At 48.3% G+C, this 23,544-nt stretch overlaps 2 protein-coding genes across 3 annotated transcripts in view; both read right to left on the reverse strand.

Annotated features, from left to right (window-relative positions):
• The window catches only part of SFXN4 (sideroflexin 4), a 23,485-nt gene extending 11,211 nt beyond the window's left edge, over positions 1-12,274 (reverse strand). The window contains exons 1-11 of one of the 2 annotated variants that reach the window (XM_035030108.1): positions 12,108-12,274; positions 10,755-10,820; positions 8,783-8,857; positions 7,401-7,427; positions 7,260-7,314; positions 4,481-4,506; positions 3,710-3,763; positions 3,570-3,626; positions 3,377-3,442; positions 2,533-2,605; positions 1,557-1,672 (exon numbers count right to left, since the gene is read on the reverse strand). In XM_035030108.1, the coding sequence (XP_034885999.1) occupies positions 1,557-1,672; positions 2,533-2,605; positions 3,377-3,442; positions 3,570-3,626; positions 3,710-3,763; positions 4,481-4,506; positions 7,260-7,314; positions 7,401-7,427; positions 8,783-8,857; positions 10,755-10,820; positions 12,108-12,146 (654 nt within the window). In that variant the 5' untranslated portion in view covers positions 12,147-12,274. The remainder of the gene's footprint in view (positions 1-1,556; positions 1,673-2,532; positions 2,606-3,376; positions 3,443-3,569; positions 3,627-3,709; positions 3,764-4,480; positions 4,507-7,259; positions 7,315-7,400; positions 7,428-8,782; positions 8,858-10,754; positions 10,821-12,107) is intronic. The other variant, XM_035030117.1, reaches the window with a different exon arrangement.
• A 2,493-nt stretch (positions 12,275-14,767) lies between these two features.
• On the reverse strand, positions 14,768-22,962 carry PRDX3 (peroxiredoxin 3). The gene is made up of 7 exons (XM_035030130.1): positions 22,874-22,962; positions 21,192-21,327; positions 19,615-19,756; positions 18,925-19,060; positions 17,562-17,665; positions 15,884-16,049; positions 14,768-15,327 (listed from the first exon to the last, which is right to left on the reverse strand). Exons 1-7 carry the CDS (start codon positions 22,907-22,909, stop codon positions 15,274-15,276), a joined length of 774 nt encoding a protein of 257 aa, XP_034886021.1. The 5' UTR covers positions 22,910-22,962; the 3' UTR covers positions 14,768-15,273.
• Positions 22,963-23,544: the final 582 nt, after the last annotated feature.

A 23,544-nucleotide genomic window follows, 5' to 3' on the forward strand; every position in this document is an offset into this window, starting at 1 on the left:
GCCGAGCGGCTGAGGGCGTGGCCGAGCGGCTGAGGGCGTGGCCGAGCCGAGCCTAGCACAGCACCTGCTCAGGCGCCTCGTGCTGCGGGGCTACTCACCGATTAAACACCTGCTCTCACTCTTCTCTTCAGCTGTGTGCACGGTTCACAGCAGCCCTAACACCCTGCAGGTAAAGGGAGCTGCAGAGAAACGCAAACTGACGTCCACATAAAGACCTGTGCACGTCCAGAGCAGCATTATGCAGAACAGCCCCAGACTGGACACAGTCCAGATACCCCCAGCCTGGGGAAGGGATACGCAATGGGGTGGGCACATCCATACATGCAACGCTGCTCGGCAGGAAAAAGCAACAGACTGTTGGTAGGTACACTACAGCTGGAGGAACCTCAAAAGTGAAAGGAGGCAGACACAAAAAACACTTGTACGCGTCACTTACATGAAATTTCTGGAAAGTCAAAACTGTGAACACATAAAGCAGCTCAGTATTCTCTGGGGCCGGGGGTGGGCGAAGGGGGTGACTCAGTGGGCATGAGGGAAATTTTTAGGATGAATATGTTCTAAATTTGGACTGTGGTGAAAGCTGCGTAACTGCTTACATTTACGAAAATTCATCCAACTATACTCTCACAAAGGGCGAATTTTATAGTATGTAAATTATCTCTCAATAAAAAGGTCTCATTAGAGTGGCTCTTGGGCACAAAACCTTTATTTCAAAAGCGAGCTATTTTATTTTTGGCAGCTACTTCTCCCCTTGTTACCTGTAATCACTGTGTTTCTACTGTAATTCATTTAGGAAGGTGGCCACTATTTTCAGACATGCCACTGAATAAATGGTCTGGCAGGAATCTGGTGGCACACGTGGTAGTTTATAATCCAGCTTTGTGACTCACAGACAGGGTTTAGTGGAATATGCTTTGTGAGCCGAACAATGATGTATTTCCTGACTGAACGAGCAGCCATCTTTTCTGACCTCCGGCCAACACAGGCTCGCATTTGGCGGAGGCCCATCGGCGGCGGTCAGTCATACGTGTCAACCTGGTTGGCGAGAGCAGCCAGGAATTTGATCAGACACGAACTGCCGTGATGCCACGTAGATGTGACTCACATCTACGATCAGTTAACTTCAAATAAGATTACCTTCCATAGTGTGAATGGGCCTCATTTAATCAGTTGGAAAACCCTGAGAGCAAAATCTAGAAGGTTTTCCCAAAGAAGAAATTCTGCCTGAAGACCACTGCGTGGGCTCCTGAGTTTCTAGCCTGCAGATGGGGCCAACACTTGACTAGCCTACGAGCCCTACAACTGCATGAGCCAATTACAATCAATCAATCAATCAATCAATCTCCTATTGGTTCTCTTTCTCTGGAGGACCCAGACTAATGCACCATCTTTTAACATCGTGGTGCAAAATGTAAAACTGCTCCCTCTGCATAATGAGGGAAAACAGGATAGGGAAAGGTTGAAGGGAGACGTGACTTTGTTCCCAGCTCTCAAACAGACAACTCCATGCTCTCCCCAAAAGGCAAGCCAGCTAGAGCTCCATAGCGTCCCCCTACCTTTGTCCCGGCTTTTCTGGAATAGCCCATGACATTGCCTTCCTTGTCCATGACTTCAATGCCTCGAATGGGCTCAAGACTTCGGACTGCGACAACATTCATTGCACTGATGTGGGCTGTGTATGTGAAGAAGAAAATGCACAACAGAGGGCGAGTTTGGTCCAGCGAAGGAACATCTTTTCTGGTGTCAAGCATCCTTCTCTGATGGCTACGCTGCCCCGACCCTCAGGTGGTCAGCCGGCATGTGCTGGCCAATCTCGCTCCATCCGGGGGCTGCAGAGCTGGGTCAGAACCGCTGGCCTCCTAGTCCTGGGTCCTGGGTCCAGCCAGGCTCCAGCCCCCCGACGGGATTCCAGTACAAATCCCTGGGTCCTTGAAATACGGCCCCCCTCTTTGCTTTAGCTGGTCTGACCAGGGTTCTATAACATTCTCCCCGATTTTACCACTGAGATTATTCTGCCAAGTCTTCAAACTGTTACGATTTCCAAACTCAAATCTGGAGTGTGAACTAGTGAACTTGCAGGCTGGCAAACCTGAAACAGTTGGCTAGTATCTCCGTCACTTCCACCGGAGTCGGCCCACCAGGCTGGAGCCCCCTAGGCTGCCGCCGCCTCCGTGTGTGACCCTAGGACAGTTCTGGAAAGTGCCCCTGCCTCAGCCTCCCTACCTGCAAATGGAATAATGACATTGCTACCCACATGTTTTTGGCAGGACGAAGTGAAATTAAACATGCAGAGGGCTGGCACCGTCTTTAGAGCGAGTTTGTATTCCCGGGCTCGTGTTCACCCTTTGACAATGGAAAGCAGAGCAACAGAGCAAGGGTCACCTCTCAGACCAAGGACCTAACGTGGGCCTGGAGGCCCCAAGAAGCTGCAAACAGCAGCTGTCAACAGTCACCATGTGGCCAAGGGACTGGGCTGTCCCTCAAGATGTAGGGAGACTCAAGGACCACAAAGATTACATGCTTCCTGCTTACTGAGAATGATGACGGGAAGGGCTTTTTTCAACAGAACGTGATTCAGCCGCATCTGGAGCAAACGAGGGAATAACTAGAAGAAGAAGAGAGAAAACTCGTCATTGCAAAGGACCCAAAGTCAGCTGAACACACCCAGTAGCACAGAGCTGGTGTCAACCTAGCTCCTATCCCAGGTCAGGCCACTGCAAGCGCTCTCTGTGTTATTTTTTAATTCTTGCAACACTGAGGTGTTCGCCCGATCGTCAGAGGCTTAGGGAGGTAACTTGTCCGGAGTCTCGGAGCTGCTAAGAGTTTGAGCCAGGAGGCCAACCCCGGCTTATCTGACTCTAATGTCTATATTTTTAACGATCAGTGTCCTGACATCCCAAGCAATACACAACTTGTATAACATGTTTATGTAGCCTAAGTCAATTTTTTAAAAAGGTAAGAATACTAAGTATATGCCTAGAGACTTGGGGTACTCGTATGCTTACTTAGGGGGTGATGGGATTATAGGTGACCATTTCCCTTCTTGTGTCTTAGCCATACTTTCTTTCTTTCTTTTTTTCTTTAAAGATTTTATTTATTTATTTGACACAGAGAGAAAGAGAGCCCAAGCAGGGGGACCAGCAGAGGGAGAGGGAGAAGCAGGCTCCCCGCTAAGCAGGGAGCCTGATGCGGGGCTTGATCCCAGGACTCTGGGATCATGACCTGGGCCGAAGGCAGATGCTTAACCGACTGAGCCACCCAGGCGCGCCTTAGCCATACTTTCTAAATTGTTTAACTTGAAACAAATTTGTAATTCAGAATAGTTTCTTTTGTTCTGAGGAATAAAAAAGATTTGATAGATTTTTAAAATACCCACTCCAAAAAAGGAGGAAGAGGCAATCACTCCTGTCCCTAGTAACACACTCTCATGTAGGCGACGATTCTAAGGAAGAAACAAAAGTATGTATTCAGCAAACACCACGGTTTTACCCAGGAAGGATTATTAAAACAAACAAACTCCAAAAGAAGTAACACCGAATTGCGTATCCCCTGGGCCTCATAATACTCACATAACTTGCGTTTCCATTGACAATGTTGAACACTGTGGTGTAGGTATAGAAGGAAATCTGCAGAAAGGCACATAGATCACACACTACGGTCATTCGAGCACAACAGAACTCAGGAATCATGAAATAGAAATAGTTTTTACCTGAGGTAAAATCAGGGACTTCAGACTCTTTACTGACAGCATCGAGAAAAATATCTTTTAAGAAAATAAAGCAGAGTTTTAAGTGTTTGGAGGGGAGGGAGAGCAAAGACCTTCCCAGGGGAGACACTGCGCTGAGCACCCCACTCTCCCCAGGCGCTGGGACAAGGAGGCTACCGGGCGGTGGCGCGCAATGCTCAGCAAACACCCACAGGACATTGAGGACACGTGGGGGGCGGTCTCAGTGGTCCCCGCTTCCAAGATGTGAGATGCAGCAGGGCGGGGCAGCTGAGGAGTACGCACTCGCGAGTGGACACAGACACAGGGCAGGTGTGGAGGAAGTGACAGAGGAAGGCTGTCCCTTTGGGAGAGCACCTCATGAGAGTCAAGGTGGGACCGCCTCGCTGGGGGGCAGTTCCAGGTCCCAGGTGAGGGCGTGTACGGGGGAGGAAGGTTAAGGGAGAGAAGGTAATGGACTATTCTGTGTGTTTGAGGCAGGGAGCCTGTCGTCCATCTCCTCGGAAGTACTCTGCGCACCCGAGGCATCCCAAGAAAGGATAACCTTGTGACACTGGGACCTTCGAGAGGCGCCTAACTGGGTAAGCGTGAGGGCGGGGTGAAGGCCAGTGAGTAGCAGACAAGGGTCAGAGGTGGGGAATCCACAGCCATCTACCAGGCCATGGCGGGACAGGGGTCCAGAGCTGGAGATCACAAACCACTGAGGTTAGGAGATGAGCAACATCTTCCTACACCTGGGGTCTCAGGCTGACTCACCATGGGCGCCGTGAAAGGTAGGAGAGCTGGCAAAGAAGAGAAGAGGATCAGTGACCGTTGCTGCCCAGGTGCAGGGAAGAGGCCAAAAAGGGGAGTCGCCCACCCAAGAACCTTCCCTCTGGCAGCCTGAAGGCACGGATGCCAAAGGACAGTCTGTACTCATTCTTTTATTTTTCCTAATAATAACTATGTGCATGCAGCTAGCATTTCAGTCAGCACCGTCCAGAAAGACCTAACGAGGCACCCTCCGGCCTTCCAGTCCCTCTCACTGGAGGCAAAGCGGTTAACCTGTTCATCCTCCCCAGGAACTTAGCACATTCGTGATACTGTCGTTTATAAGAAGAAACCTGGATTTGCTCTTCATCCCTGTTCTTAGCACAGAGAGCCAAAAACCCTTGGAGTTTCCTGAGAACAGCAATAAAAAGGTGAAATGGGTGTCTTTTTTACCCTAGCAAGCCCCTTTCCACCTCGCCTGAGTTGATTTTTTTTTTTTTTAAAGGTAGATTTATTTATTTGAAGAGACACACATCGAGAGAGGGAACACAAGCAGGGGGAGTGGGAGAGGGAGAAGCAGGCTCCCCCTGAGCAGGAAGCCCCATGCGGGGCTCATTCCCAGGACCCTGGGATCATGACCTGAGCTGACGCATAACCACTGAGCCACCCAGGGGCCCCGAGTTGATGTTAATAAGGGGACTTTTGCGGGTGCCTGGGTGGCTCAGTCGTTAAGTGTCTGCCTTCAGCTCAGGTCATGATTCCAGGGTCCTGGGATCGAGCCCTGCATCAGGCTCCCCGCTCGGCGGGAAGCCTGCTTCTCCCTCTCCCACTCCCCCTGCTTGTGTTCCCTCTCTCGCTGTGTCTCTCTCTGTCAAATAAATAAAATCTTAAAATAAAATAAGGGGACTTTTGGAAAGCCTCCGAGGAGGGGGCTGGTTGCCAGGGGAACCAGCTGGGGGATGAGGGGGTTGGACCTTCCAGCCCCACCCGCTGCCTCCACCTCGGGCAGGGAAAGGGGCTGGAGGCAGGGCTAGTCACAGTGGCCAAGGATTTAGTCAACCATACTAATGAAGCCTCCACTCTCACAGCGTTTCTGGCTTGCTGAGCATGTGTGGTGCTGGAGATGGTGTGTAAACTCCGTCCTCCCCAGCCTCCCTTGCCCTGTGCATCTCTTCCATCTGTTCCCTTTAATAATAAACCAGGAACCTAGTAAGTAAACTGTCTCCCCGAGTTCTGTGAGCCATTCTAGCAATTTCAAACCCAAGGAGGGAGGTGTGAGAACTTCCAATTTATAGCCGGTTGGTCAGAAGTACAGGAGAGAATCTGGACTTTCAATTGGCGCTGGAAGTGGGGGTGGTCTTGTGGGACTGAGCCGTTCACCTGGGGGGTCTGCTGCCACCTCCACGTCGACAGTGTCAGAACTGCGTTAAAACTGTAGGACACGCTGCTGGGGTCACAGAATTGAAGGGGGTGGGAAAAGCCTGCACATCTGGTATCAGAAGTGAAACCTCAGGGGCACCTGGTTGGCTCGGTCAGTAGAGCATGCAACTCTTGATCTCGGAGGTTGTGAGTTTGAGCCTCATGTTGGGTGTAGAGATTACTAAAAATAATAAAGTTAAAAAAATGCCAACTCACATGGATAGGCTTAAAAAAAAAAGTGAAGCATCGAGAGGAGAAACAAGTGTTTTTCCTTCATGACGTCTATCAGGATAGATGCAAACTCCCACACTCTCTTGTGCTCATGATACTTATTCACACAAAGAGGACCACTATATGCTGTTTTATACTTTGCCTTTTTTCTCCTTAATACTAGTTCCTGGAGACCCACTCTTCCACATTGGCACACAGGATGTACGTCAATCTTTTTTTTTTTTTTTTTTTTAAGATTTTATTTATTTATTTGAGAGAGAGAGAATGAGAGACAGAGAGCATGAGAGGGAGGAGGGTCAGAGGGAGAAGCAGACTCCCCGCCGAGCAGGGAGCCCGATGCGGGACTCAATCCAGGGACTCCAGGATCATGACCCGAGCCGAAGGCAGTCGCTTAACCAACTGAGCCACCCAGGCGCCCCGTACGTCAATCTTTTTAATGAATTATTTAACTATAGTCTGAATTGTTGGATATTCATGTTGTTTCCAGTTTCTTGTTTATAACCGAGAGAACTTCATGGTTAAAAGGGCCCTGTACAATCATGGGTTTTATTCCCCTCATCATAGTTTTTTTAAGATTTTTAGTTATTTATTTGACAGAGAGAGAGAGAACACAAGCAGGGGGAGCAGCAGAGAGAGGGAGAAGCAGGCTCCCACTGAGCGGGGAGCCCAACGTGGGGCTCAATCCCAGGACCCCGGGATCATGACCTGAGCTGAAGGCAGATGCTTAACCGACTGAGCCACCCAGGCGCCCCTCCCCTCATCATAGTTAAGAGAGAATACTACGTGGAATCTAAAATACTTATGAGTTACAAGTTCTGGAACCATCAACGAAATGATGGTGTGTTTCTTGGGAGGTGACAGAGCAAAGCAGGTTCCAGACCCAGGCCTGTGCCCTCACCCCCAACTCCCCAGATCTTTCCACAGGACTGGACGCAGCTCTGGGTCCCAAACCTACTCTTTTCCACTATCAAACCCAGACTCTGATGCAAACCTCCTTTTTAAGCTGTGGTTTCCAGACTCACACTCAGAAATCCTTCCAGGAAAAAAAAAAAAAAAAAAGGCAGGCAGACTTTCTGAACTGTTACAAACAAACCATGTTTTCCCAACCCATTTCTGAAAATTAGAATCAGCTCACCTGCAGGTCGAAAAGGAACGGGAATCAGTTTGCTGTTGTCAGGATGCACGGTTGACTTTGCAAAGGTAAACACAAAGGTTAGTCTGATGTTCGGCTTTGTTTTTGTAGGAGGCTAAAAATTAGGAAAGGGCTGAAACTTACGAGACTTCTCTTCCAAGCGTCTTTTACCTGAAAAGAGAAAAAACAAGCAACAGCTTTTAAAGGTAAATTGGCAGCAAAAGAGAGAAAAAAAAAACCCATCTCTTCTCCAGTCTCATTTCTGGTGCCATCTTCACTCTGCCTTTTCAAGAGTGAAGACCAGGGGCACCTGGGTGGCTCAGTCGTTAAACGTCTGCCTTCGGCTCAGGTCATGATCCCGGGGTCCTGGGATTGAGCCCCGCATCAGGCTCCCCGCTTGGCGGAGAGCCTGCTTCTCCCTCTCCCACTCCCCTGCTTGTGTTCCCTCTTTTGCTGTGTCTCTCTGTCAAATAAATAAAATCTTAAAAAAAAAAAAAAAAAAGTGACGACCAGAACTGTTCAGTGCCACACAGATTGAAAAGTCAAAATAAATGAAGCAAATGAATCAAACAAATGAACTGACAATAAGCAATGAGATGACCCACAGAAAGAGAATGACCAGAACATTAAAAAGTCCTCAGTCTCTCTTTTTTAAAGATTTTATTTATTTATTTATCAGAGAGAGAAAGCACAAGCAGGGGGAGCAGCAGGCAGAGGGAGAGGGAGAAGCAGGCCACCGATGAGCAGGCAGCCTGATGCGGGGCTCAATCCCAGGACCCTGGGACCATGACCCAAGCCAAAGGCAGACGCTTAACCAACTGAACCACCCAGGTGCCCCAAAAAGTCCTCAGTCTCTTACCTTGGAGAGGGTTCAAGACCAACACCTAACTTAGCCCTCGGGTGAGTCCCTAAATCCAGCCTGCCCCTGGCTCAGAGAAGAGCAGGTTGTCTGCAGGTGACACACCACGCCATTAGCCAAGGCACCTGCCTCAGAGCTAGGCTGTGAGCCCAGAGGCCCCATAAAGTTCTTAAAAAAAACATCAAACCAACATAAATATGTGCACTTTCCACAGGCTCCCTCACGGAACTGGTATTTGTGGGCTCTGGAAAGCCCCATATACAGCAAGATAGATAACAAATACTTGGTTTAAGTCTTGGGGCAGGAATGTAACCCTGACCCGGAACACTGCCTCTAATGGGAAACAGATTCTGACTTCAGAGGCCTGCCTGAATTCTGGAGTTTGCCATGGGCTGCAGGGATCAGCCACAGAGAATCCCCACTAATATCTGAGCATAGGAAGAACCCTAGGATTTTTTTTTTGTCCTTAATACTAGTTCCTCCTACTAGTAATCTGGTTTATGAGAACGAATTCTAATTACATCTAAAAAAAACTAACCCAGTTTTGAAAAGCAGATCCCCTGGGCAGCGTTTACAATGATCAAACTCCACCTGATTTCAGACCATGCAAGGAGAAATCTCCTGAAGGCAACCACATCCAACCTTGAACCCAGCACACGAAACATACCCTTTGGTCCTCCAAGTCACGTATGGACGCATCTTCATTTGTTAACAATAGTTGCCTTGATTTTTCTATTTTTTCCTATAATCAGATAGAAAGAAATCAAGCAATGATCTCAACCTGATTTAGATTTGTCCAAATTATTTAGGAATCACATGCTCATTCACACCTGATTTCAGTGCAACTCGTAGCCAAGGTTCTCTACTGCCTGAGAGTTTCATGAGGATAGTGCTGTGTGTCACGCAGACTTAGAGCTCCAGCAGCTTGACCCACGGGTGGCTGCCACCTCCCCCTCCCCCCAGACAGCTGATGTCAGCTGTCTCTGTGAGTGCTCCCACCATCTGCCTGGCTCTGTAAGTTAGAAACCTAGAAGTCCCTCCTCTCTCTCCCACATCTGATCCATTTGGGCTTACTTCCTCTCTTCATTTTTTCTTTTTTTTTTTTTAATATTTTATTTATTTATTTGACAGAGAGAGAGAGATAGCGAGAGCAGGAACACAAGCGAGGGGAGTGGGAGAGGGAGAAGCAGGCTCCCCACCGAGCAGGGAGCCCGATGCGGGGCTCGATCCCAGGACCCTGGGATTATGACCTGAGCTGAAGGCAGACGCTTAACGACTGAGCCACCCAGGCGCCCCTCTTCATTTCTTTCTTTCTTTTTTTTTTTTTTTTTTAAAGATTTTATCTATTTATTCATGAGAGACAGAGAGAGAGAGAGAGGCAGAGGGAGAAGCAGGCTCCCAAGGAGCAGGGAGCCCGATGTGGGACTCGATCCCAGGACCCCGGGATCATGACCTGAGCCGAAGGCAGACGCCTAACCATCTGAGCCACCCAGGTGCCCCATTTTTTTCTTAATTTGAGAAAAAATAATTAAATACAGAAAAGACAATGAAATGAGTACATACTCATAATCCCCTCATCCAGAATTAACAACAGTAAACATTCAGTCATATTTGCTTCCAATTTTTTTTCCCCAAAAGCCGTCACCCCCAGTTTCGTGTCTCCCCATTCTATCAGAGATAACCACTATTATGAGTTCAAGGTATTAACTTCTAGTCCACTTTTTAATACTTATATATACACGAATACATGTATCTATAACAAAGATGTAGTACTGGGTCTTTATATTGGAATTTGCATAAATGTACTTTATGCATCCTGCTTTTTCCATTAAACACTGTAGACATGTTTTCCATTTAGCATCATATATAGTTTCCACTTAATATTATACATTGATAACTAGATCATCACTTTTAACTTTTATTAGTATTCCACTGTATGAATATACCACATTTGTTTCTCTATTTCCCTACTGATGGGGATTCAGGTTGTTTTTTAAAAAACAAGGCTGCACGGAACATCTTGAGCACAAGGATGGGAGTGTCCCTGTGGTCCAGCCCTGAAGGATTATTGCTGCTGATACGGTATCTCCTCCTCTTGAGCCCTCGGCCACACCTGGTTCAAACCCTCATTACTCGCCACCTGGTGACCAAAGAGACCCTCTGGAACACAAACCTCACCACCTCGCCCTGCAGGCCAAATGCAAACCCCTCCCATCTGAAGGACACACAAGGCCCTTGAGGACCTGCCTGCTTCCCTGCATTAAAAGCCCCACCGACTAGACGACCTGCTCTCTCCCCTGGGCTTTGATTACTGTCCCCTCTGTCTGGCCTTGCCTCAACACTCTCCCGCAGTTTCCTGCCGCACCCCTCCTTTAGCACCCTAGGTCTAGGCCGGTGACCACCTTTGTCCGTCTATCCTATTACCAGGGACTTATTTTGATCCCTTCTGATACGGCAGTACCAACCCTGGTGTTATCTGTCTGCTTTTGTTTATAAACCTTCCAGTCTAACAAGCTCATTCGGAAGGAATAAAAACAATATATATGGATTCTGTTTCAACTGCTTTCAAAGGGACGCAGTCTTCACATTTCAGAATAAAATGTAAAATGTCTTATTTCCAAAAACAAGGAAATACTTACAATTGAAACAACCAAATTTGTAGGATCCAACAATTCTGTCCACTGAAGAAATCTCTGAATAAAAGACTTAAGAGGGAAAAGAGCACCAGAGAGGTTAATGGTGGCAGGAACAACAACAAAAAAGATATGAGACCCTAACAGGGCCTTCTAACCAAAGCAGTTCCTGGAATCTTCGGGACATCCCCGGGATCTTACAGGTGAGGAAAGAGGCACAGAAAAGCTCATGAACGTACCCATGGAAACCCAGCCAGGAAAGGACTCAGTAGTATGTGCTCTTAACCACTTCCATACCAAATTACTCTTGAAGGTTAAAAGCCCAGACTTTGGGGTCAAATGGGCCTAGTCCACATCCCACAAATGACCTTGAACCAACTACCTAGAAGAGTCTTAGAATTTTTCTTTACCCTCATCCTTGTTACAAGGATTAACTTGAGTCATAAAGAACCGGACACCCCCAGCGAGGCCTCAGTAAAGGTTGCTCGGTTCACACGTGGAGGAGGCATGAGCTCCCTGTGCCTTTCAACTTCCCCACCTAAGAAAACCCCGCTGGGCCCTACTTTAGGTAAGGCTGAAAGAGAACACCCTAGAATTATACTGTCCAGTTAGCTCCATGTGGCTATGGAGCCCTTGAAATGTGGCCAGGCCAAACTGAAGTATGCTGTATGTGTAAAATATACACCAGATTTCAAAGACTTTCTAGGAAAAAAAAGCATGTAAATCTCTCACTAGTAATTTTTATATCGATTATGTGTTGAAATGTTAGTATTTTATATTTGTTGGGCTAAATACATTAAAATTAATTTCAGCGGTTTCTTTTTACCCTCCTGAATGTGGTTACTAGAAAATTTTAAATGACCTATATGGCTCCCATCACATTGCCACTGGGCAGCGCCGTCCAGTCCCCGCCTGGAGGCGGGGCCGGAGCGACTTCTGTCCTCGCCGGCTGCCCACAGCCCCCGCGTCGTTTGAGTGGCTGAGCCTACCGAGCTTGGGAGGCTGGGGGCTCCTGGGAGCACCTGTTCCTTTCCAACCTGATGCTCAGCAACAGCTCAGGCTGCAGAGGGCCGACACCCGCGGGGGTCGGGGGGGCTGACTCCCCAGGGCAGGGCGACCTTGTGGCGACCCTCGCTAGCCAGGCCCGGGGCAGAGGTGACACGCGGTAACCGCCGTGGCTGTCGGCATCCTGCACTCTTGGGTTTCCCCTTCGTCCCCCCCCGGGGTCTGAGGCGGGAAGGCGGGTGGTGCGACCACGTGGCCTGCCCAAGGTCACCCGGGCCAGCCGGCGACTCCGCGCGGTGACTCCACCGGGCCCAGGGCCACCCCGCCCCCAGCCGCGCCGGGCCCAGGCCGTACTTGACGTTCGGTGATCCAGAAGCGCACGTTGGGCTCCATGCGGGAGCCGCGCCGCGGCACCCAGGGAGCCGCCCGGCCCCTGCGCTTCCTCCTCCTCGGGCGCTGCTTCCTGGGACCTGTGCGGTGTTTGGAGAGGCAGCGGCGGCCGGGCCGGGCCAGGCGCGGAGGAGGAGCCGGGCAGCGTGCCCCGCCCCGGGCGCGCGCGCGCGTCCCCTGTTCCCGCCGCCGGGTTCCTGGCGCGCCCGCGGCTCGTGTCGTCGGGTGCCAGCGCCCTGGCCTCGGCCGCCTGAGGTTCCCGCTGCCCCGTCTCCGATCTCCCGCTGCTCGCTGTCACCACGCGCCAGCGCCCCAGATCGCACGCCTCCACCCCCGCTCCGGTGCCCGCGCGCCCTCCGTCCCCGTGAGCCTGCCCACCCTCCCACCGACCAAGTCTTCCCAGCCTTATCTACGCGTTAGGGTAGCCGGGCCGCTTCCAGCCTGGGGGCGGGGGGCGGTCACGTATGGGAATGCTCGTATCCTAGTACCTACTGAGAAGGCCCTGCATCTTACCCACGTGACAGGGGCACCAACCTCTTGGACATTATGGTGGAGAATCTTCAATTGCCCTTGAAGTCCAGTGTAGAGGGCACTGGGGATAGTCAGGGCTGGCTACTTAATTTTCACGGTGAAATTTGAAAATGTGGTGCCCCTTATTTAAAAAAGATTGAGAATTTAAGGGCCCCTGGGTTGTGCAGTGGGTTAAGCCTCCAACTCTTGGTTTCGCTCAGGTCCTGATCTCAGGATGGAGTGACCAAGCCCTGCCCCTGACTACGCCCAGTGTGGTCCGCTTAGATTCTCTCCCTTTCCCTCTGCCCCTCCCGATTGTGCTCTCTAAATAAATAAATCTTTTTTTTTAAAAAAAAAGGTAATTTAAAAAAGTCAGTATCAGAGAATTAAACCAGGCCCGGGGTCCCTTCCAAGTGTGGGGCCCTGCGTTGGCCTGTGATGGGGTCACCACACACAATGCTGCACTGGGGCAGATCCAGTTCCTTTGAATACCAGATAGAGTAGGGGCTGGTTGTAGAAAAAAAATGCACCTGCCTTCCTCCTGGGATTACCTCCCCTAGCCCGCTGGCCCTGCACTATGGTGGTTGGGGGTTATGGGTGTTTGTTGAATGTACCTTCCTGGATGTTTAAGGAGTTCAGGGGTCCTCATGAGTCTTGGGTTGAGGACCCAGCACCACCGATTACTTAGTTGGATGGTCCTGGTCCAGTCAATGTAAGTGGGTCTATTTACTCATTTGTAAAATGAGGACAATAATTATATCTATTTTAAGGTTTTGTTGAGAATCAAATGAGTTAAAATGTTAAAGTCCTAATATGACACTGGGTCCATTGGAAATGCTGTTTGGGCCTTTAATAGCCCACTGGCCTATTCCATCCCTTGCCTTGCCTTCCCCTCCAGGGACATGAAACCAGCTCATGTTTTCTTCAGGCCAATGTAACTTGACGGCTTCTTTTACTCAGCCCACCTGGCTCACTTTTCTATAGCCTCAAGAGTTCATCTCCTTTTCCAGGAAGTTCTTCCGCACACCCATAGCTGGGTGAGGTGCCCCTCCTCAGTGTTCCCCTTATGCCCCAGGGATGCATCCATTGTGCCGTCCTTTTAGCACACCAGTATTATCCTGTTGGCTCTACCCTCAAGTATGTCACAAATCCAACTCAGCTTCTCTTCTCAGGACCCTTATCTAGTCTTAACAAAGGAGCCACAGTGATCCTCCTAGAACAAGTTGATGTGACTCTTGTCAAAACCTTCCTTACATTTTCCATCTTAGTGAGAATCCAAAGTCCTTAGCTTGTTCAATTCTCTGCTCTAGCCCTTGCTCCAGTTTATTTCCCTTCCAAACATTCTATGTATTTTTATTGTTATTTATTGGCTTTCCCCCTCTAGAATGTAACTGCATGAAGGAAGGGGGTTGTCTTTTTTTGGTTCACCCTTGTGCCTGCAAAACAGCACCTAACATGTGGCAGGCACTCAGGATTTACCACAATAACGAATAAATGCTTCATCTCTCTCTTGCCGGAACCTGAGTTCTTTGGGTGTAGAGCCAGCATCTTACTCACTTTTGTGGGCCCCGAGTTAAATGCTCCACAAATGTTGGTTGATACAATCAGAAGGAAAACTACAGCCCCATAATATAAGCTGAGCCAACAATTAATGGTATTAAACATGCAGATACTTTAAAATGTTTATTACGTACTTTACATTGAGCATTTCAGAAAATTACAATGATTTCAAAATGCAATTCCTAGACTCGATAAATATCCTTTATAATTACACCCAATCAATATCTGGAATTGTATGTAGACCCTATGTCAGCTAACAAGTAAGTAAAATAACTATATTAATCTCAGGGACAAGAAACATGCATGATCACCTAAGTCACTCTGCCACTGTGCCTTTTTTTTTTTAAGATTATTTATTTATTCGACAGAGAGAGACACAGCAAGAGAGGGAACACAAGCAGGGGGAGTGGGAGAGGGAGAAGCAGGCTTCCTGCGGAGCAGGGAGCCTGATGCGGGGCTGGATCCCAGGACTCTGGGGTCATGACCTGAGCCAAAGGCAGATGCTTAACAACTGAGCCACTCAGGCGCCCAGCCACCGTGTTTTTTTAAAAACATGATTCTCATTTGTTTCAAGTACATATACATCCACTGCAAGAGTTAAATTAGACCACTGATGTTAACACCTTAAAACTATGTATGATCTTTGTTACCTTAAAAGAAAATTCAGTTTTGTACAAAATTCAAGAAGAAACTTTTCAGGACCCTTGATCAGAAGCTTCGGTGAGTGCTGTACTATTCCGGTGTACATAAAGGTTCAAGTAAGGCCAACAAAGAATGTTTCCTCTTTCCATTGAAGACAATCCAAGGAACAGGTAAATTAGCATTCTATAAACTAGCTAGCCATCAAGAGGTTACCAATAAAGGACGCTTTAAGTGTGTGAGGACATTTAACAGCCTCAGCCACTGTTACAAAGACACTAAAACATTTCGAGTATTATTTATGAATACAAGCATAATTGGTGTTTTGTCTTCTATAAATAATCATCTTTGAAATGCTCAAAGTGAGTTCCAACTGTAGCTCTTTCCTGATGTGAGAAGAGGTGGATACACATGGGATGATCTACTGATTTACCTTCTCAAAGTATTCTTTGGAAGCAGTTGGATGTGGCTTGATCTGAAAATACAAAAACATTTAATTAGGCAGCTGACTTCAAGATAACAGTCTCAAAAGTGAGTTGAAAGCTGTTTTTAACCCAAAATTTTTTAACTTTTTATTTTTATTTTTTATTTTTTAAGATTTTATTTATTTATTTGACAGAGAGAGAGACAGGGAGAGCAGGAACACAAGCAGGGGGAGTGGGAGAGGGAGAAGCAGGCTTCCCGCAGAGCAGGGAGCCCGATGTGGGGCTCGATCCCAGGACCCCGGGATCATGACCTGAGCCGAAGGCAGACGCTTAACCAACTGAGACACCCAGGCGCCCCAGTTTTTTAACTTTTTAAAGTGTGGTCTGTTTCCTTTAAAATACACAGATGAAGGTTACATCAACATCCTGCCTGATCGCTGGCCCCACCCCAACCCCTGCCCCTCGGCAGCTTCACCCATCTGCACACCATCTGCACACCTGCTCCAAGGGTGGGCTCCTTTTGTAGGTACTCTAGGCCAGGAGCCCTGGAGGCGAGGACCTGGGACCCTATGCTGGGGTCTCAATGCTTCTGGAAAAGAAACCTACTGTAGGAGAATCCGGGGTCCAGTTTGCTGGGCAGACTTCTCCATGGGTTTCCACAAACTGGAACGCCTTCACCAAGCGGAGGGTCTCTTCCACACTTCGGCCCACAGGGAGATCGTTGACACTCAAATGCTTGATGACTCCGTTGGGGTCAATGATGAAGAGACCTCTGCATCAGGATTTAGCCCCATTAGTACCTCAGCCGTACCACAACGACAAAGTCTAACTTCTACCCGCTTCTGTCTTTAATTCTCAATAAAGCATTAACTCCCCCATATGCTTAAATGTGGGGCTTTCACTGTTACACACAAAGCTGATCCTTTCTCACTGATGATGTGCCACACATCATGGGAGAGATGTGACCGGACCAGGCCGATGTGGAAAACAGGCAGTATTTCCCACAGAGAAAAGTTATAGAGTCTAAAAGTCAGAGAGCAGACTGCTTTAACTTATTAGTGATTTAGGTGTTCTCTGGGCGGCTGTATCAAATCCTGGCAAGAAACCAGAGGCAAATGAGAGGAGACAGAGATGTATCTTAGCTATATTCAGTAAATACTGATGAAATGAGTGAATTCTTGGGTAAATGGGGGCGGGGAGAAATCCCCTGGGGAAATCTTTGCAGAAAGAATTTACTGGCCTCAAGTCTAGGCTGAGCAGAAATCTAAAGGAAAAACCAAGACTGTTACTCTTTATCACTTGGCAGCGGCAAAATGAAATGACCTGCCCTGTGGTCTGTGTTCATCTTCTGTGCAAGTGTTGGGGTTACCATGACATATGCAGATACGGGTCAACCACAGGGTTTAACAGTCCGTCTTAAAAGGGTGTGGCATTCCAAGTGTTAATCATGCAGGGAAAAAACAAGTAAAAGAAAAAGGCAAGGTGAAAAGGTGCTTCTTCCTTCCTGGGCCTGGCTCTTGGGGGTCCTGCTGTAAGCTCCTTGACCAAGAGCGAAGCCAAGCTGGAGTCCATGGTGCAGATGCAGATGCAGGGCCCCCAGACTCCGGAAAGCAAGCCTTATCTTCCAAACCAGACTCAAAGGAATAAGGATCTAGCCACTGAATGAATGAGGACAGAAATGACATTCTGGGACAGGAGTCATGACGCTACCAGAACCTGTGCTAAAAACTTCAGCTGCCTCGCCTTATTTAGTCCCCACAACCAACCTGGGAGGTCCATTCTCATTTTAGGTATGGGAAACCTGGGACTCAAAGAGGTTCAATAACTTGCCCAAAGTCATACAGCTGTTAAATAAATACGTGAGTTTAAAAAAAAAAAAAAAAAAAATCAAACTCTGATCTGATTCCAGGGCTTGGACAAGATCTCACCCATCCCAGCTCACTGACTCCTACAGTCTGCTAGTCTCCCCTTCTCCAGACATGCCAGGAGTGTGCCTCCCACGAGAGCAGCTCCCAGGTGGTGAGGGCGAGTGCAGCAGGGTGACCATCAAGACACACTAGTCCTCAGAAGGAGACACAGGGTGCTGCAGGGGGCAGACACGTCTCAGCCATCCCGAGATGGCCAACACTCACGGAACGCACTCATCAGTGCTCACGCAAGGCTAAAGTGAATGGAAGCTTTTGGTTTTCAAAATGCTTTACTGAGGGCTCCATAAATCCTCTAAGAAGTGGGATGATGCTAAACATGAAAAACAAGTTTAAGTTCGTAAGAAACATGATCTTACCTTAGAGCAACACTGGGGCCTTCCAACAGCACGCCATAGTCTCGGGAAATCTGTTTAGTCAAATCTGACAGGAGTGCGATGTTCATGTGGCCCAAGCCGCCATTCTAACAAAAATGAGGACATGACTGGCTGTTACACCGTGTGCCCTCCCCACTGTCAGCCACGTAAACTGATGTCTGAGGCTAACAAGAATGGCGACGGGTGGCAGCAACTGAGAACTGACAGCGGGCCGAGCACTGCTCTTAGCTCTTCCTGTTAACTCACTTCCTCCCAGTACTATCCTGGAGCAGATACTATCATTGTCTTTTTACACATGAGGAAACTGAGGCACACAAAAGTTAAGTTACTTGTTCCAGGTCATGGCTAGAAAGGGACAGAGGCAGGATTTAAACGCAGCTAAGGGGTGCCTGGGTGGCTCGGTCGTTGGGCATCTGCCTTCGGCTCAGGTCATGATCCTGGGGTCCTGGGATCGAGCCCTGCACCACTCTCCCCGCACTGCGGGAAGCCTGCTTCTCCCTCTCCTGCTCCCCCTGCTTGTGTTCCCTCTCTGGCTGTCTCTCCGTCAAATAAATAAAAATAGAATCTCTTTAAATAAATAAATAAATAAACCCAGCTAATACTGGAGACCTTTCTTTTTCTAATTCTCCATGTATTCCTTTACTTCAAGATTAATTTCTGTAGCATAAAAATGGAAGCGTAATAAAGACTGAATAATTTGGTTTTGATAGTCCAGCAACATGGCTAGAAATTTTGATTCTCCCAATCGTTTTTCAGCAGGAATAGTGATCATGCTGAAGAGTGAAATCAGAGAACTTAACCACCGTCCCACAAGCCATGAAGGGTATGTGGGATCTACAAAGTACCCACGAGAGAGGAGGCATCGAACCCCAACTGTCCCTGCCCCCGCCCTGCTGGGCCTGTTCTCCGTTACTGTTTGTACCTTGCAAAACACAGGTGTAATGGGCAGTAAATCCAGGCAATGTCAAAGGAGATAAGGACAGAGTTTAACAGAATTTGCCAGGAGTTTAGGACCTAGAAATAGCCCATTTCAGACTAGTCATGCTTTTACTATTTCTAGGTTAGTCTTTTTTTTTTTTTTTTAATATTTTATTTATTTATTTGACAGAGAGAGACATAGCGAGAGCAGGAACCAGCAGGGGGAGTGGGAGAGGGAGAAGCAGGCCTCCCGCCAAGCAGGGAGCCCGATGCGGGCCTCGATCCCAGGACCCTGGGATCATGACCTGAGCCAAAGGCAGATGCCCAACGACCGAGCCACCCAGGCGCCCCTCTAGGTCAGTCTTTTATGGGGTCTTTTCAGTTTTTAGGCTCCTAAGTGCAAAGGCAGGGCCACTGAGGTTTATACCTTCCTTGGTGTGTTGATCCAGGCGAGATGGGTGAACTGAGAATCCACTGAAACAGCAACAACTTCACAGTTCACGTCGTGAAATTCATTGGCTTTGTCGCTAAAAGCAATAATTTCTGTAGGACACACAAAGGTGCTAGAAAAAAAGGGCAGAAATTCCCAACAGAGAATTTAAAAACAAGGATTTAAAATTTAAACAGGTAGCCTAAAAACTAGTTCAACTGCTTAAAGGTGAAGAAGGAAAAAAACAGTTAACCATCCTCACCAGACTCACCTCTTTAAGAATCATACCAAAAAATGGGGGTGGGCAGGGGAAAAGAAGCATATTCTAAGACTAAAGAAACAATTAAATAAAGTAGCTTTATGAGAAAAGTCATTTTATTATCTTTACTTTTCTTGTTTTCCTCCAGGCCAGTGACAACTTCCTTACAGACTGGCTTATGGAAACCACAGCTCTGGAGCACATAAAACGGAGCCATGTTAAAACCCTACCCCACTAAAAAGAATGCCATCTCCTTCTCTAAATTTATCAGATTAGCTGCAGATGCAAGCTGTCCTCAGCAAGGCCACCAGTGATAACAGGATCCGAAAGAACCCTCCCTTGACCAGAAGAGCAACCAGAGATAGGAAATGTCAGGGTGGAAGCAAGGACCTTAAATGACATTAAAGCATCACAGAAATTACACTTACAAGTCCAAAGGATAGAAGAAAAGCACCAAATATCTCCCCTTAAAGTCATCAAGGCTTAGGTCTTTGAACTCTCCGTTGACAACGGCGGTGCCCTTAAAATAGGGCGCGTGCTGGGTGACGGCAGGAGCGTGGTATGAGGAACCTGAAGGAAGCCCACACGCACATGTAGTTCACCTGCTAAATCACCCACCTATCTGACTTCATTCAAATCTCTCATAGTAATTAATTAGTACTATAAATTAATTAAAAGGTTCAGTTCAACCCTATGTCTAGGTAATACCCCCCTTCCGTAGTTCTAGATGGTACCCAAATTCAATTCAAAGTACTATGGGGACTGAAAAGACTAAAAAGATGATGCCAGAAGATGGTAGGGACAAAATTAAGATAGAATTGAGGAGGAAAGGAGCCTAGGCATGGATTCTAAATACGGCTCAGATTTTGCCATGTCCAGGCAGGACAGGGAAGAGGGAACAGGGCAGGTGTGGGGAACAGCTGGTGGCAGTTTGAATACAACAGAGAGGTGTGTGTGGAAGGAAGCATAAGAGACAAAGCAGGAACAGCTGAAGGCCAGGCTCTGAGGGCCCTTAAATATCAGGCTAGAAGCTGTTTTGTTTTTTTTTTAAGATTTTATTTATTTGAGAGAGACAGAACATGAGTGGGGGGAGGGGCAGAGGAAGAGGTAGAAGCAGACTCCCTAAGCAGGAGCCAGACACGGGGCGGGGGGGAAGTTTGGGGCTGGATCCTAGGACTCTGGGATCATGACCTGAGCGGAAGGCAGACGCTTAACCGACTGGGCCACCCAGGCGCCCCCATAGAATCTGTTCTTAAAAGAAGGGACAGCGGGCGCCTGGGTGGCTCAGTTGGTTAAGCGACTGCCTTCGGCTCAGGTCGTGGTCCTGGAGTCCCGGGATCGAGTCCCGCATCGGGCTCCCTGCTCAGTGGGGGGTCTGCTTCTCTCTCTGACCCTCCTCTCTCTCGTGCTCGCTCTCTGTCTCTCTCAATAAAATGAAAGGAAAGAAAAAAAGGAAAAAAAAAAAAGGGATAGAGTGATCACTGGAGATTTTCAAGCAGGATGGAAGATGCGCTGGTGTTGGTGACCAACCAGGAAATGTGACAAAAGGGCAGTCTGCCTCAGTAATTTTCAGTCCTGAATGGACATTAGAATCATTTGGTGAGCTTTTAAAATACACTGATAAGGGGATTAAAAGGTACGAACTTCCAGTTACAAACATGGGAGTGCAATGTACAGCATAGTGAATACAGTTAATACCATAATAGCTTTGTATGGTGACAGATGGTACCTAGATTTATCGTGGTGGTCACCACCTAATGTATATAAATCTTGAATCACTATGTTGTACATCTAAAACTAATAGTATCGTTATGTAAACAACACAAAACAAAATGATGTCCCGGTCTCACCTCAGATATTGACTTAATTTGTCTGCGGTGGGACTGGGGTAGTGGTGTATTTTCAAAAGCTCCCCAAGTGAGTCTAATGGATAGCCTGGATTCAGAGCCCGTGTCCTGAGATGATGATTCATATTACCTGGGTCAAACCAAGGCATAACACTTACTGGTGCTAAAAGCCAATTTTGCTTGACCAGAACCAGACCATAATACATTTGTCAGGCATGTTCTTCGGGAAGCAGCAGGTCTAAGGGCTGCAGAGACAGAGATGCCCCAAGGAATAGCACTCACATGTCGGGCAATCTGGAAAGAGAAACACTTTATATTAGGAAGTAGCCTGAAGGCTGGCCTTGCTGAAAGGGCATTAGATCATTGGTCGCCTCCGCTCTCCTTGTTCCTGTGAACCAAATACCAAACCCCAAACTCTAAGAGTATAGAATGAACCTCCATGTTCTTAACATTCCTTTCTGCTTCCTTCTTCTTCAAGACTGCAAGAGGGGAACAGGGAGATGTTGGTCAAAGCGTACAAAGCTGCAGTTATGTAGGATGAATAAGTCTAGGGATCTAATGTAGGGGTACGATGACTATACTTAATTATACTGTACTTAACACTGGGAATTTGCTAAGAGAGTAGATTTCAGGGACACTGGTCACACACAAAAAAGGTAATTATGTGATGAGATGTTAGGTTGACTGCAGTAATCATTTCCTTATGTATATCAAATCATCATGTTGTACAGCTTAAGTATATATAACTTTTATTTTTAAAATATATAAATAATTTTTTAAAACCCTGCAAGGCAGAGGAGAATTATAAGGCCATAAAGACTCCATGCTCTTAAGAACACAGAGGGTTCAAAAACCAAGAGGACTTGGCCAGGCCCCGTGTATTTACGCCTTTTACCAGCATGATCCACTAAGTATGTTTGTTTGTTTTTTAAGATTTTATTTATTTAGTTGAAAGAGACAGACAGCGAGAGCAGGAACACAAGCAGGAGGAGTGGGAGAGGGAGAAACAGGCTTCCCGCCGGGCAGGAAACCCGATGTGGGACTCGATCCCAGGACCCTGGGATCATGACCTGAGCCGAAGGCAGACGCTTAAGAACTGAGCCACCCAGGCGCCCACACTGAGTGTGGTTTTCCCAGAAAAGACAAGGGCCCCGCAGACAAGCAAACAAGTAGAGCAAAGTTCACCCTCTGGGAAAATTCGTACAGGGCTCAAGGGGATTGTTTGCTCAACTACAGTGTCTAGCATGACTCAGGAAGAAGAGCCTTGTGTTCAACCCCGCCAGCAGAAAGGGAAGAGAGGGTACCAAGAGGGTGCTCGGCTTTGCCAGGAGGAAAGCGCGGGTACAGACCTGGGGGATGGGAGGAGGGCAGTGCCTTTTGCACTTCAGCACTTTGTACTTTACCACTTTGGTTTCCATCCACCATTTAGTGGATGCTTACTGCAAAGCCTTACTGTAGGCATCATTCTTTCTATCTTTGGGCGAGGACAGTAAGCTGAGGTTCGAAAAGGTGAAGTCATGTGTCCAAGGTCACAGAGTAGCTACAGAACAGGGAACAGGGGCCAGGGACCCTGCCTCCAGGACGGGGTGCTCAGGTGGAGAGAGGACTGAGGACCCCCGCTCGGGGAGAGGAGGGATTGGAAGGGAGGACACAGGGGAGGGGGCGGTTCTGCGCAGGCGCATTCCCTAGAAGCGAGGCCTCTGGGTCCTTTACCCGCTGGTGCCCTCCAAGAACGGCGAAAGGCCCCCCCAGACCACAGGGAGCAGGATCCTGTCTGGGAAGCACGTCGTCGGAACCACTACTGGGTCTCCGCTCCTGTCCCCTGCCGGCAGCCACTCACCGAAGCCCGGAGAAATCGTCCCACCGCGGCCGCCATCTTCAGTGCGCGCAGGATTCGCGGGACTGGCGGGAAAGAAGAGGAGGCGGGGTGTGCGGGGGCGGACCCGGGGCGGGGCCTCGGCGGCGGGGCGGGGCCTGGGCCGGAGCGGGGGCGGGGCCGGAGCGGGGGCGGGGCCCGGGCCGGCGCGGGGGCGGGGAAGAGGGCTTCCCCATCTTTTGCCGGGGCCTTCCTCGCGTCGACTTGTCTGTCCGGTGTCTCAGCCCCAGTTCCAAGGAGAAAATGCCTGCTGTGGCTTCTAAGTAACGAAATGCTTAGGAAAACAACACTTTGTTTCTAACCGTCGCCGCAACCTAAAAAGGGCTAATCCAGATGGGGAGTTTCTGATTTTTATGGTTAACCTGTGTGGATGACTGTTCTACCCGTTCTGCAAAAGGTTCTTCCTGTTTAGGCTTCAGGTAGAGCCTTCTGGATTCTGCAGGAGATGGAATTAATTTTAAAGACATTTTTTTCCATTATTAAGCCAAGTGGGTCAGACACGGCAAGTTTTTGGTGTTCTGAAAACCTTTGGGGTGGTGTGTGGACTTCCATTTTGGCCTCTCTTCCCCAAATTGGGAGAATTGGGACATTTAAATTCGGCTTTCTGTTGGTTAGTAAAGCCAAGTGCTCAGTGG

Source organism: Mirounga leonina, unplaced genomic scaffold, assembly GCF_011800145.1.
Source record: "Mirounga leonina isolate KUSES-001 unplaced genomic scaffold, KU_Mleo_1.0 Mir_114, whole genome shotgun sequence".
In the NCBI taxonomy this organism is placed as follows: Eukaryota; Metazoa; Chordata; class Mammalia; order Carnivora; family Phocidae; genus Mirounga; species Mirounga leonina.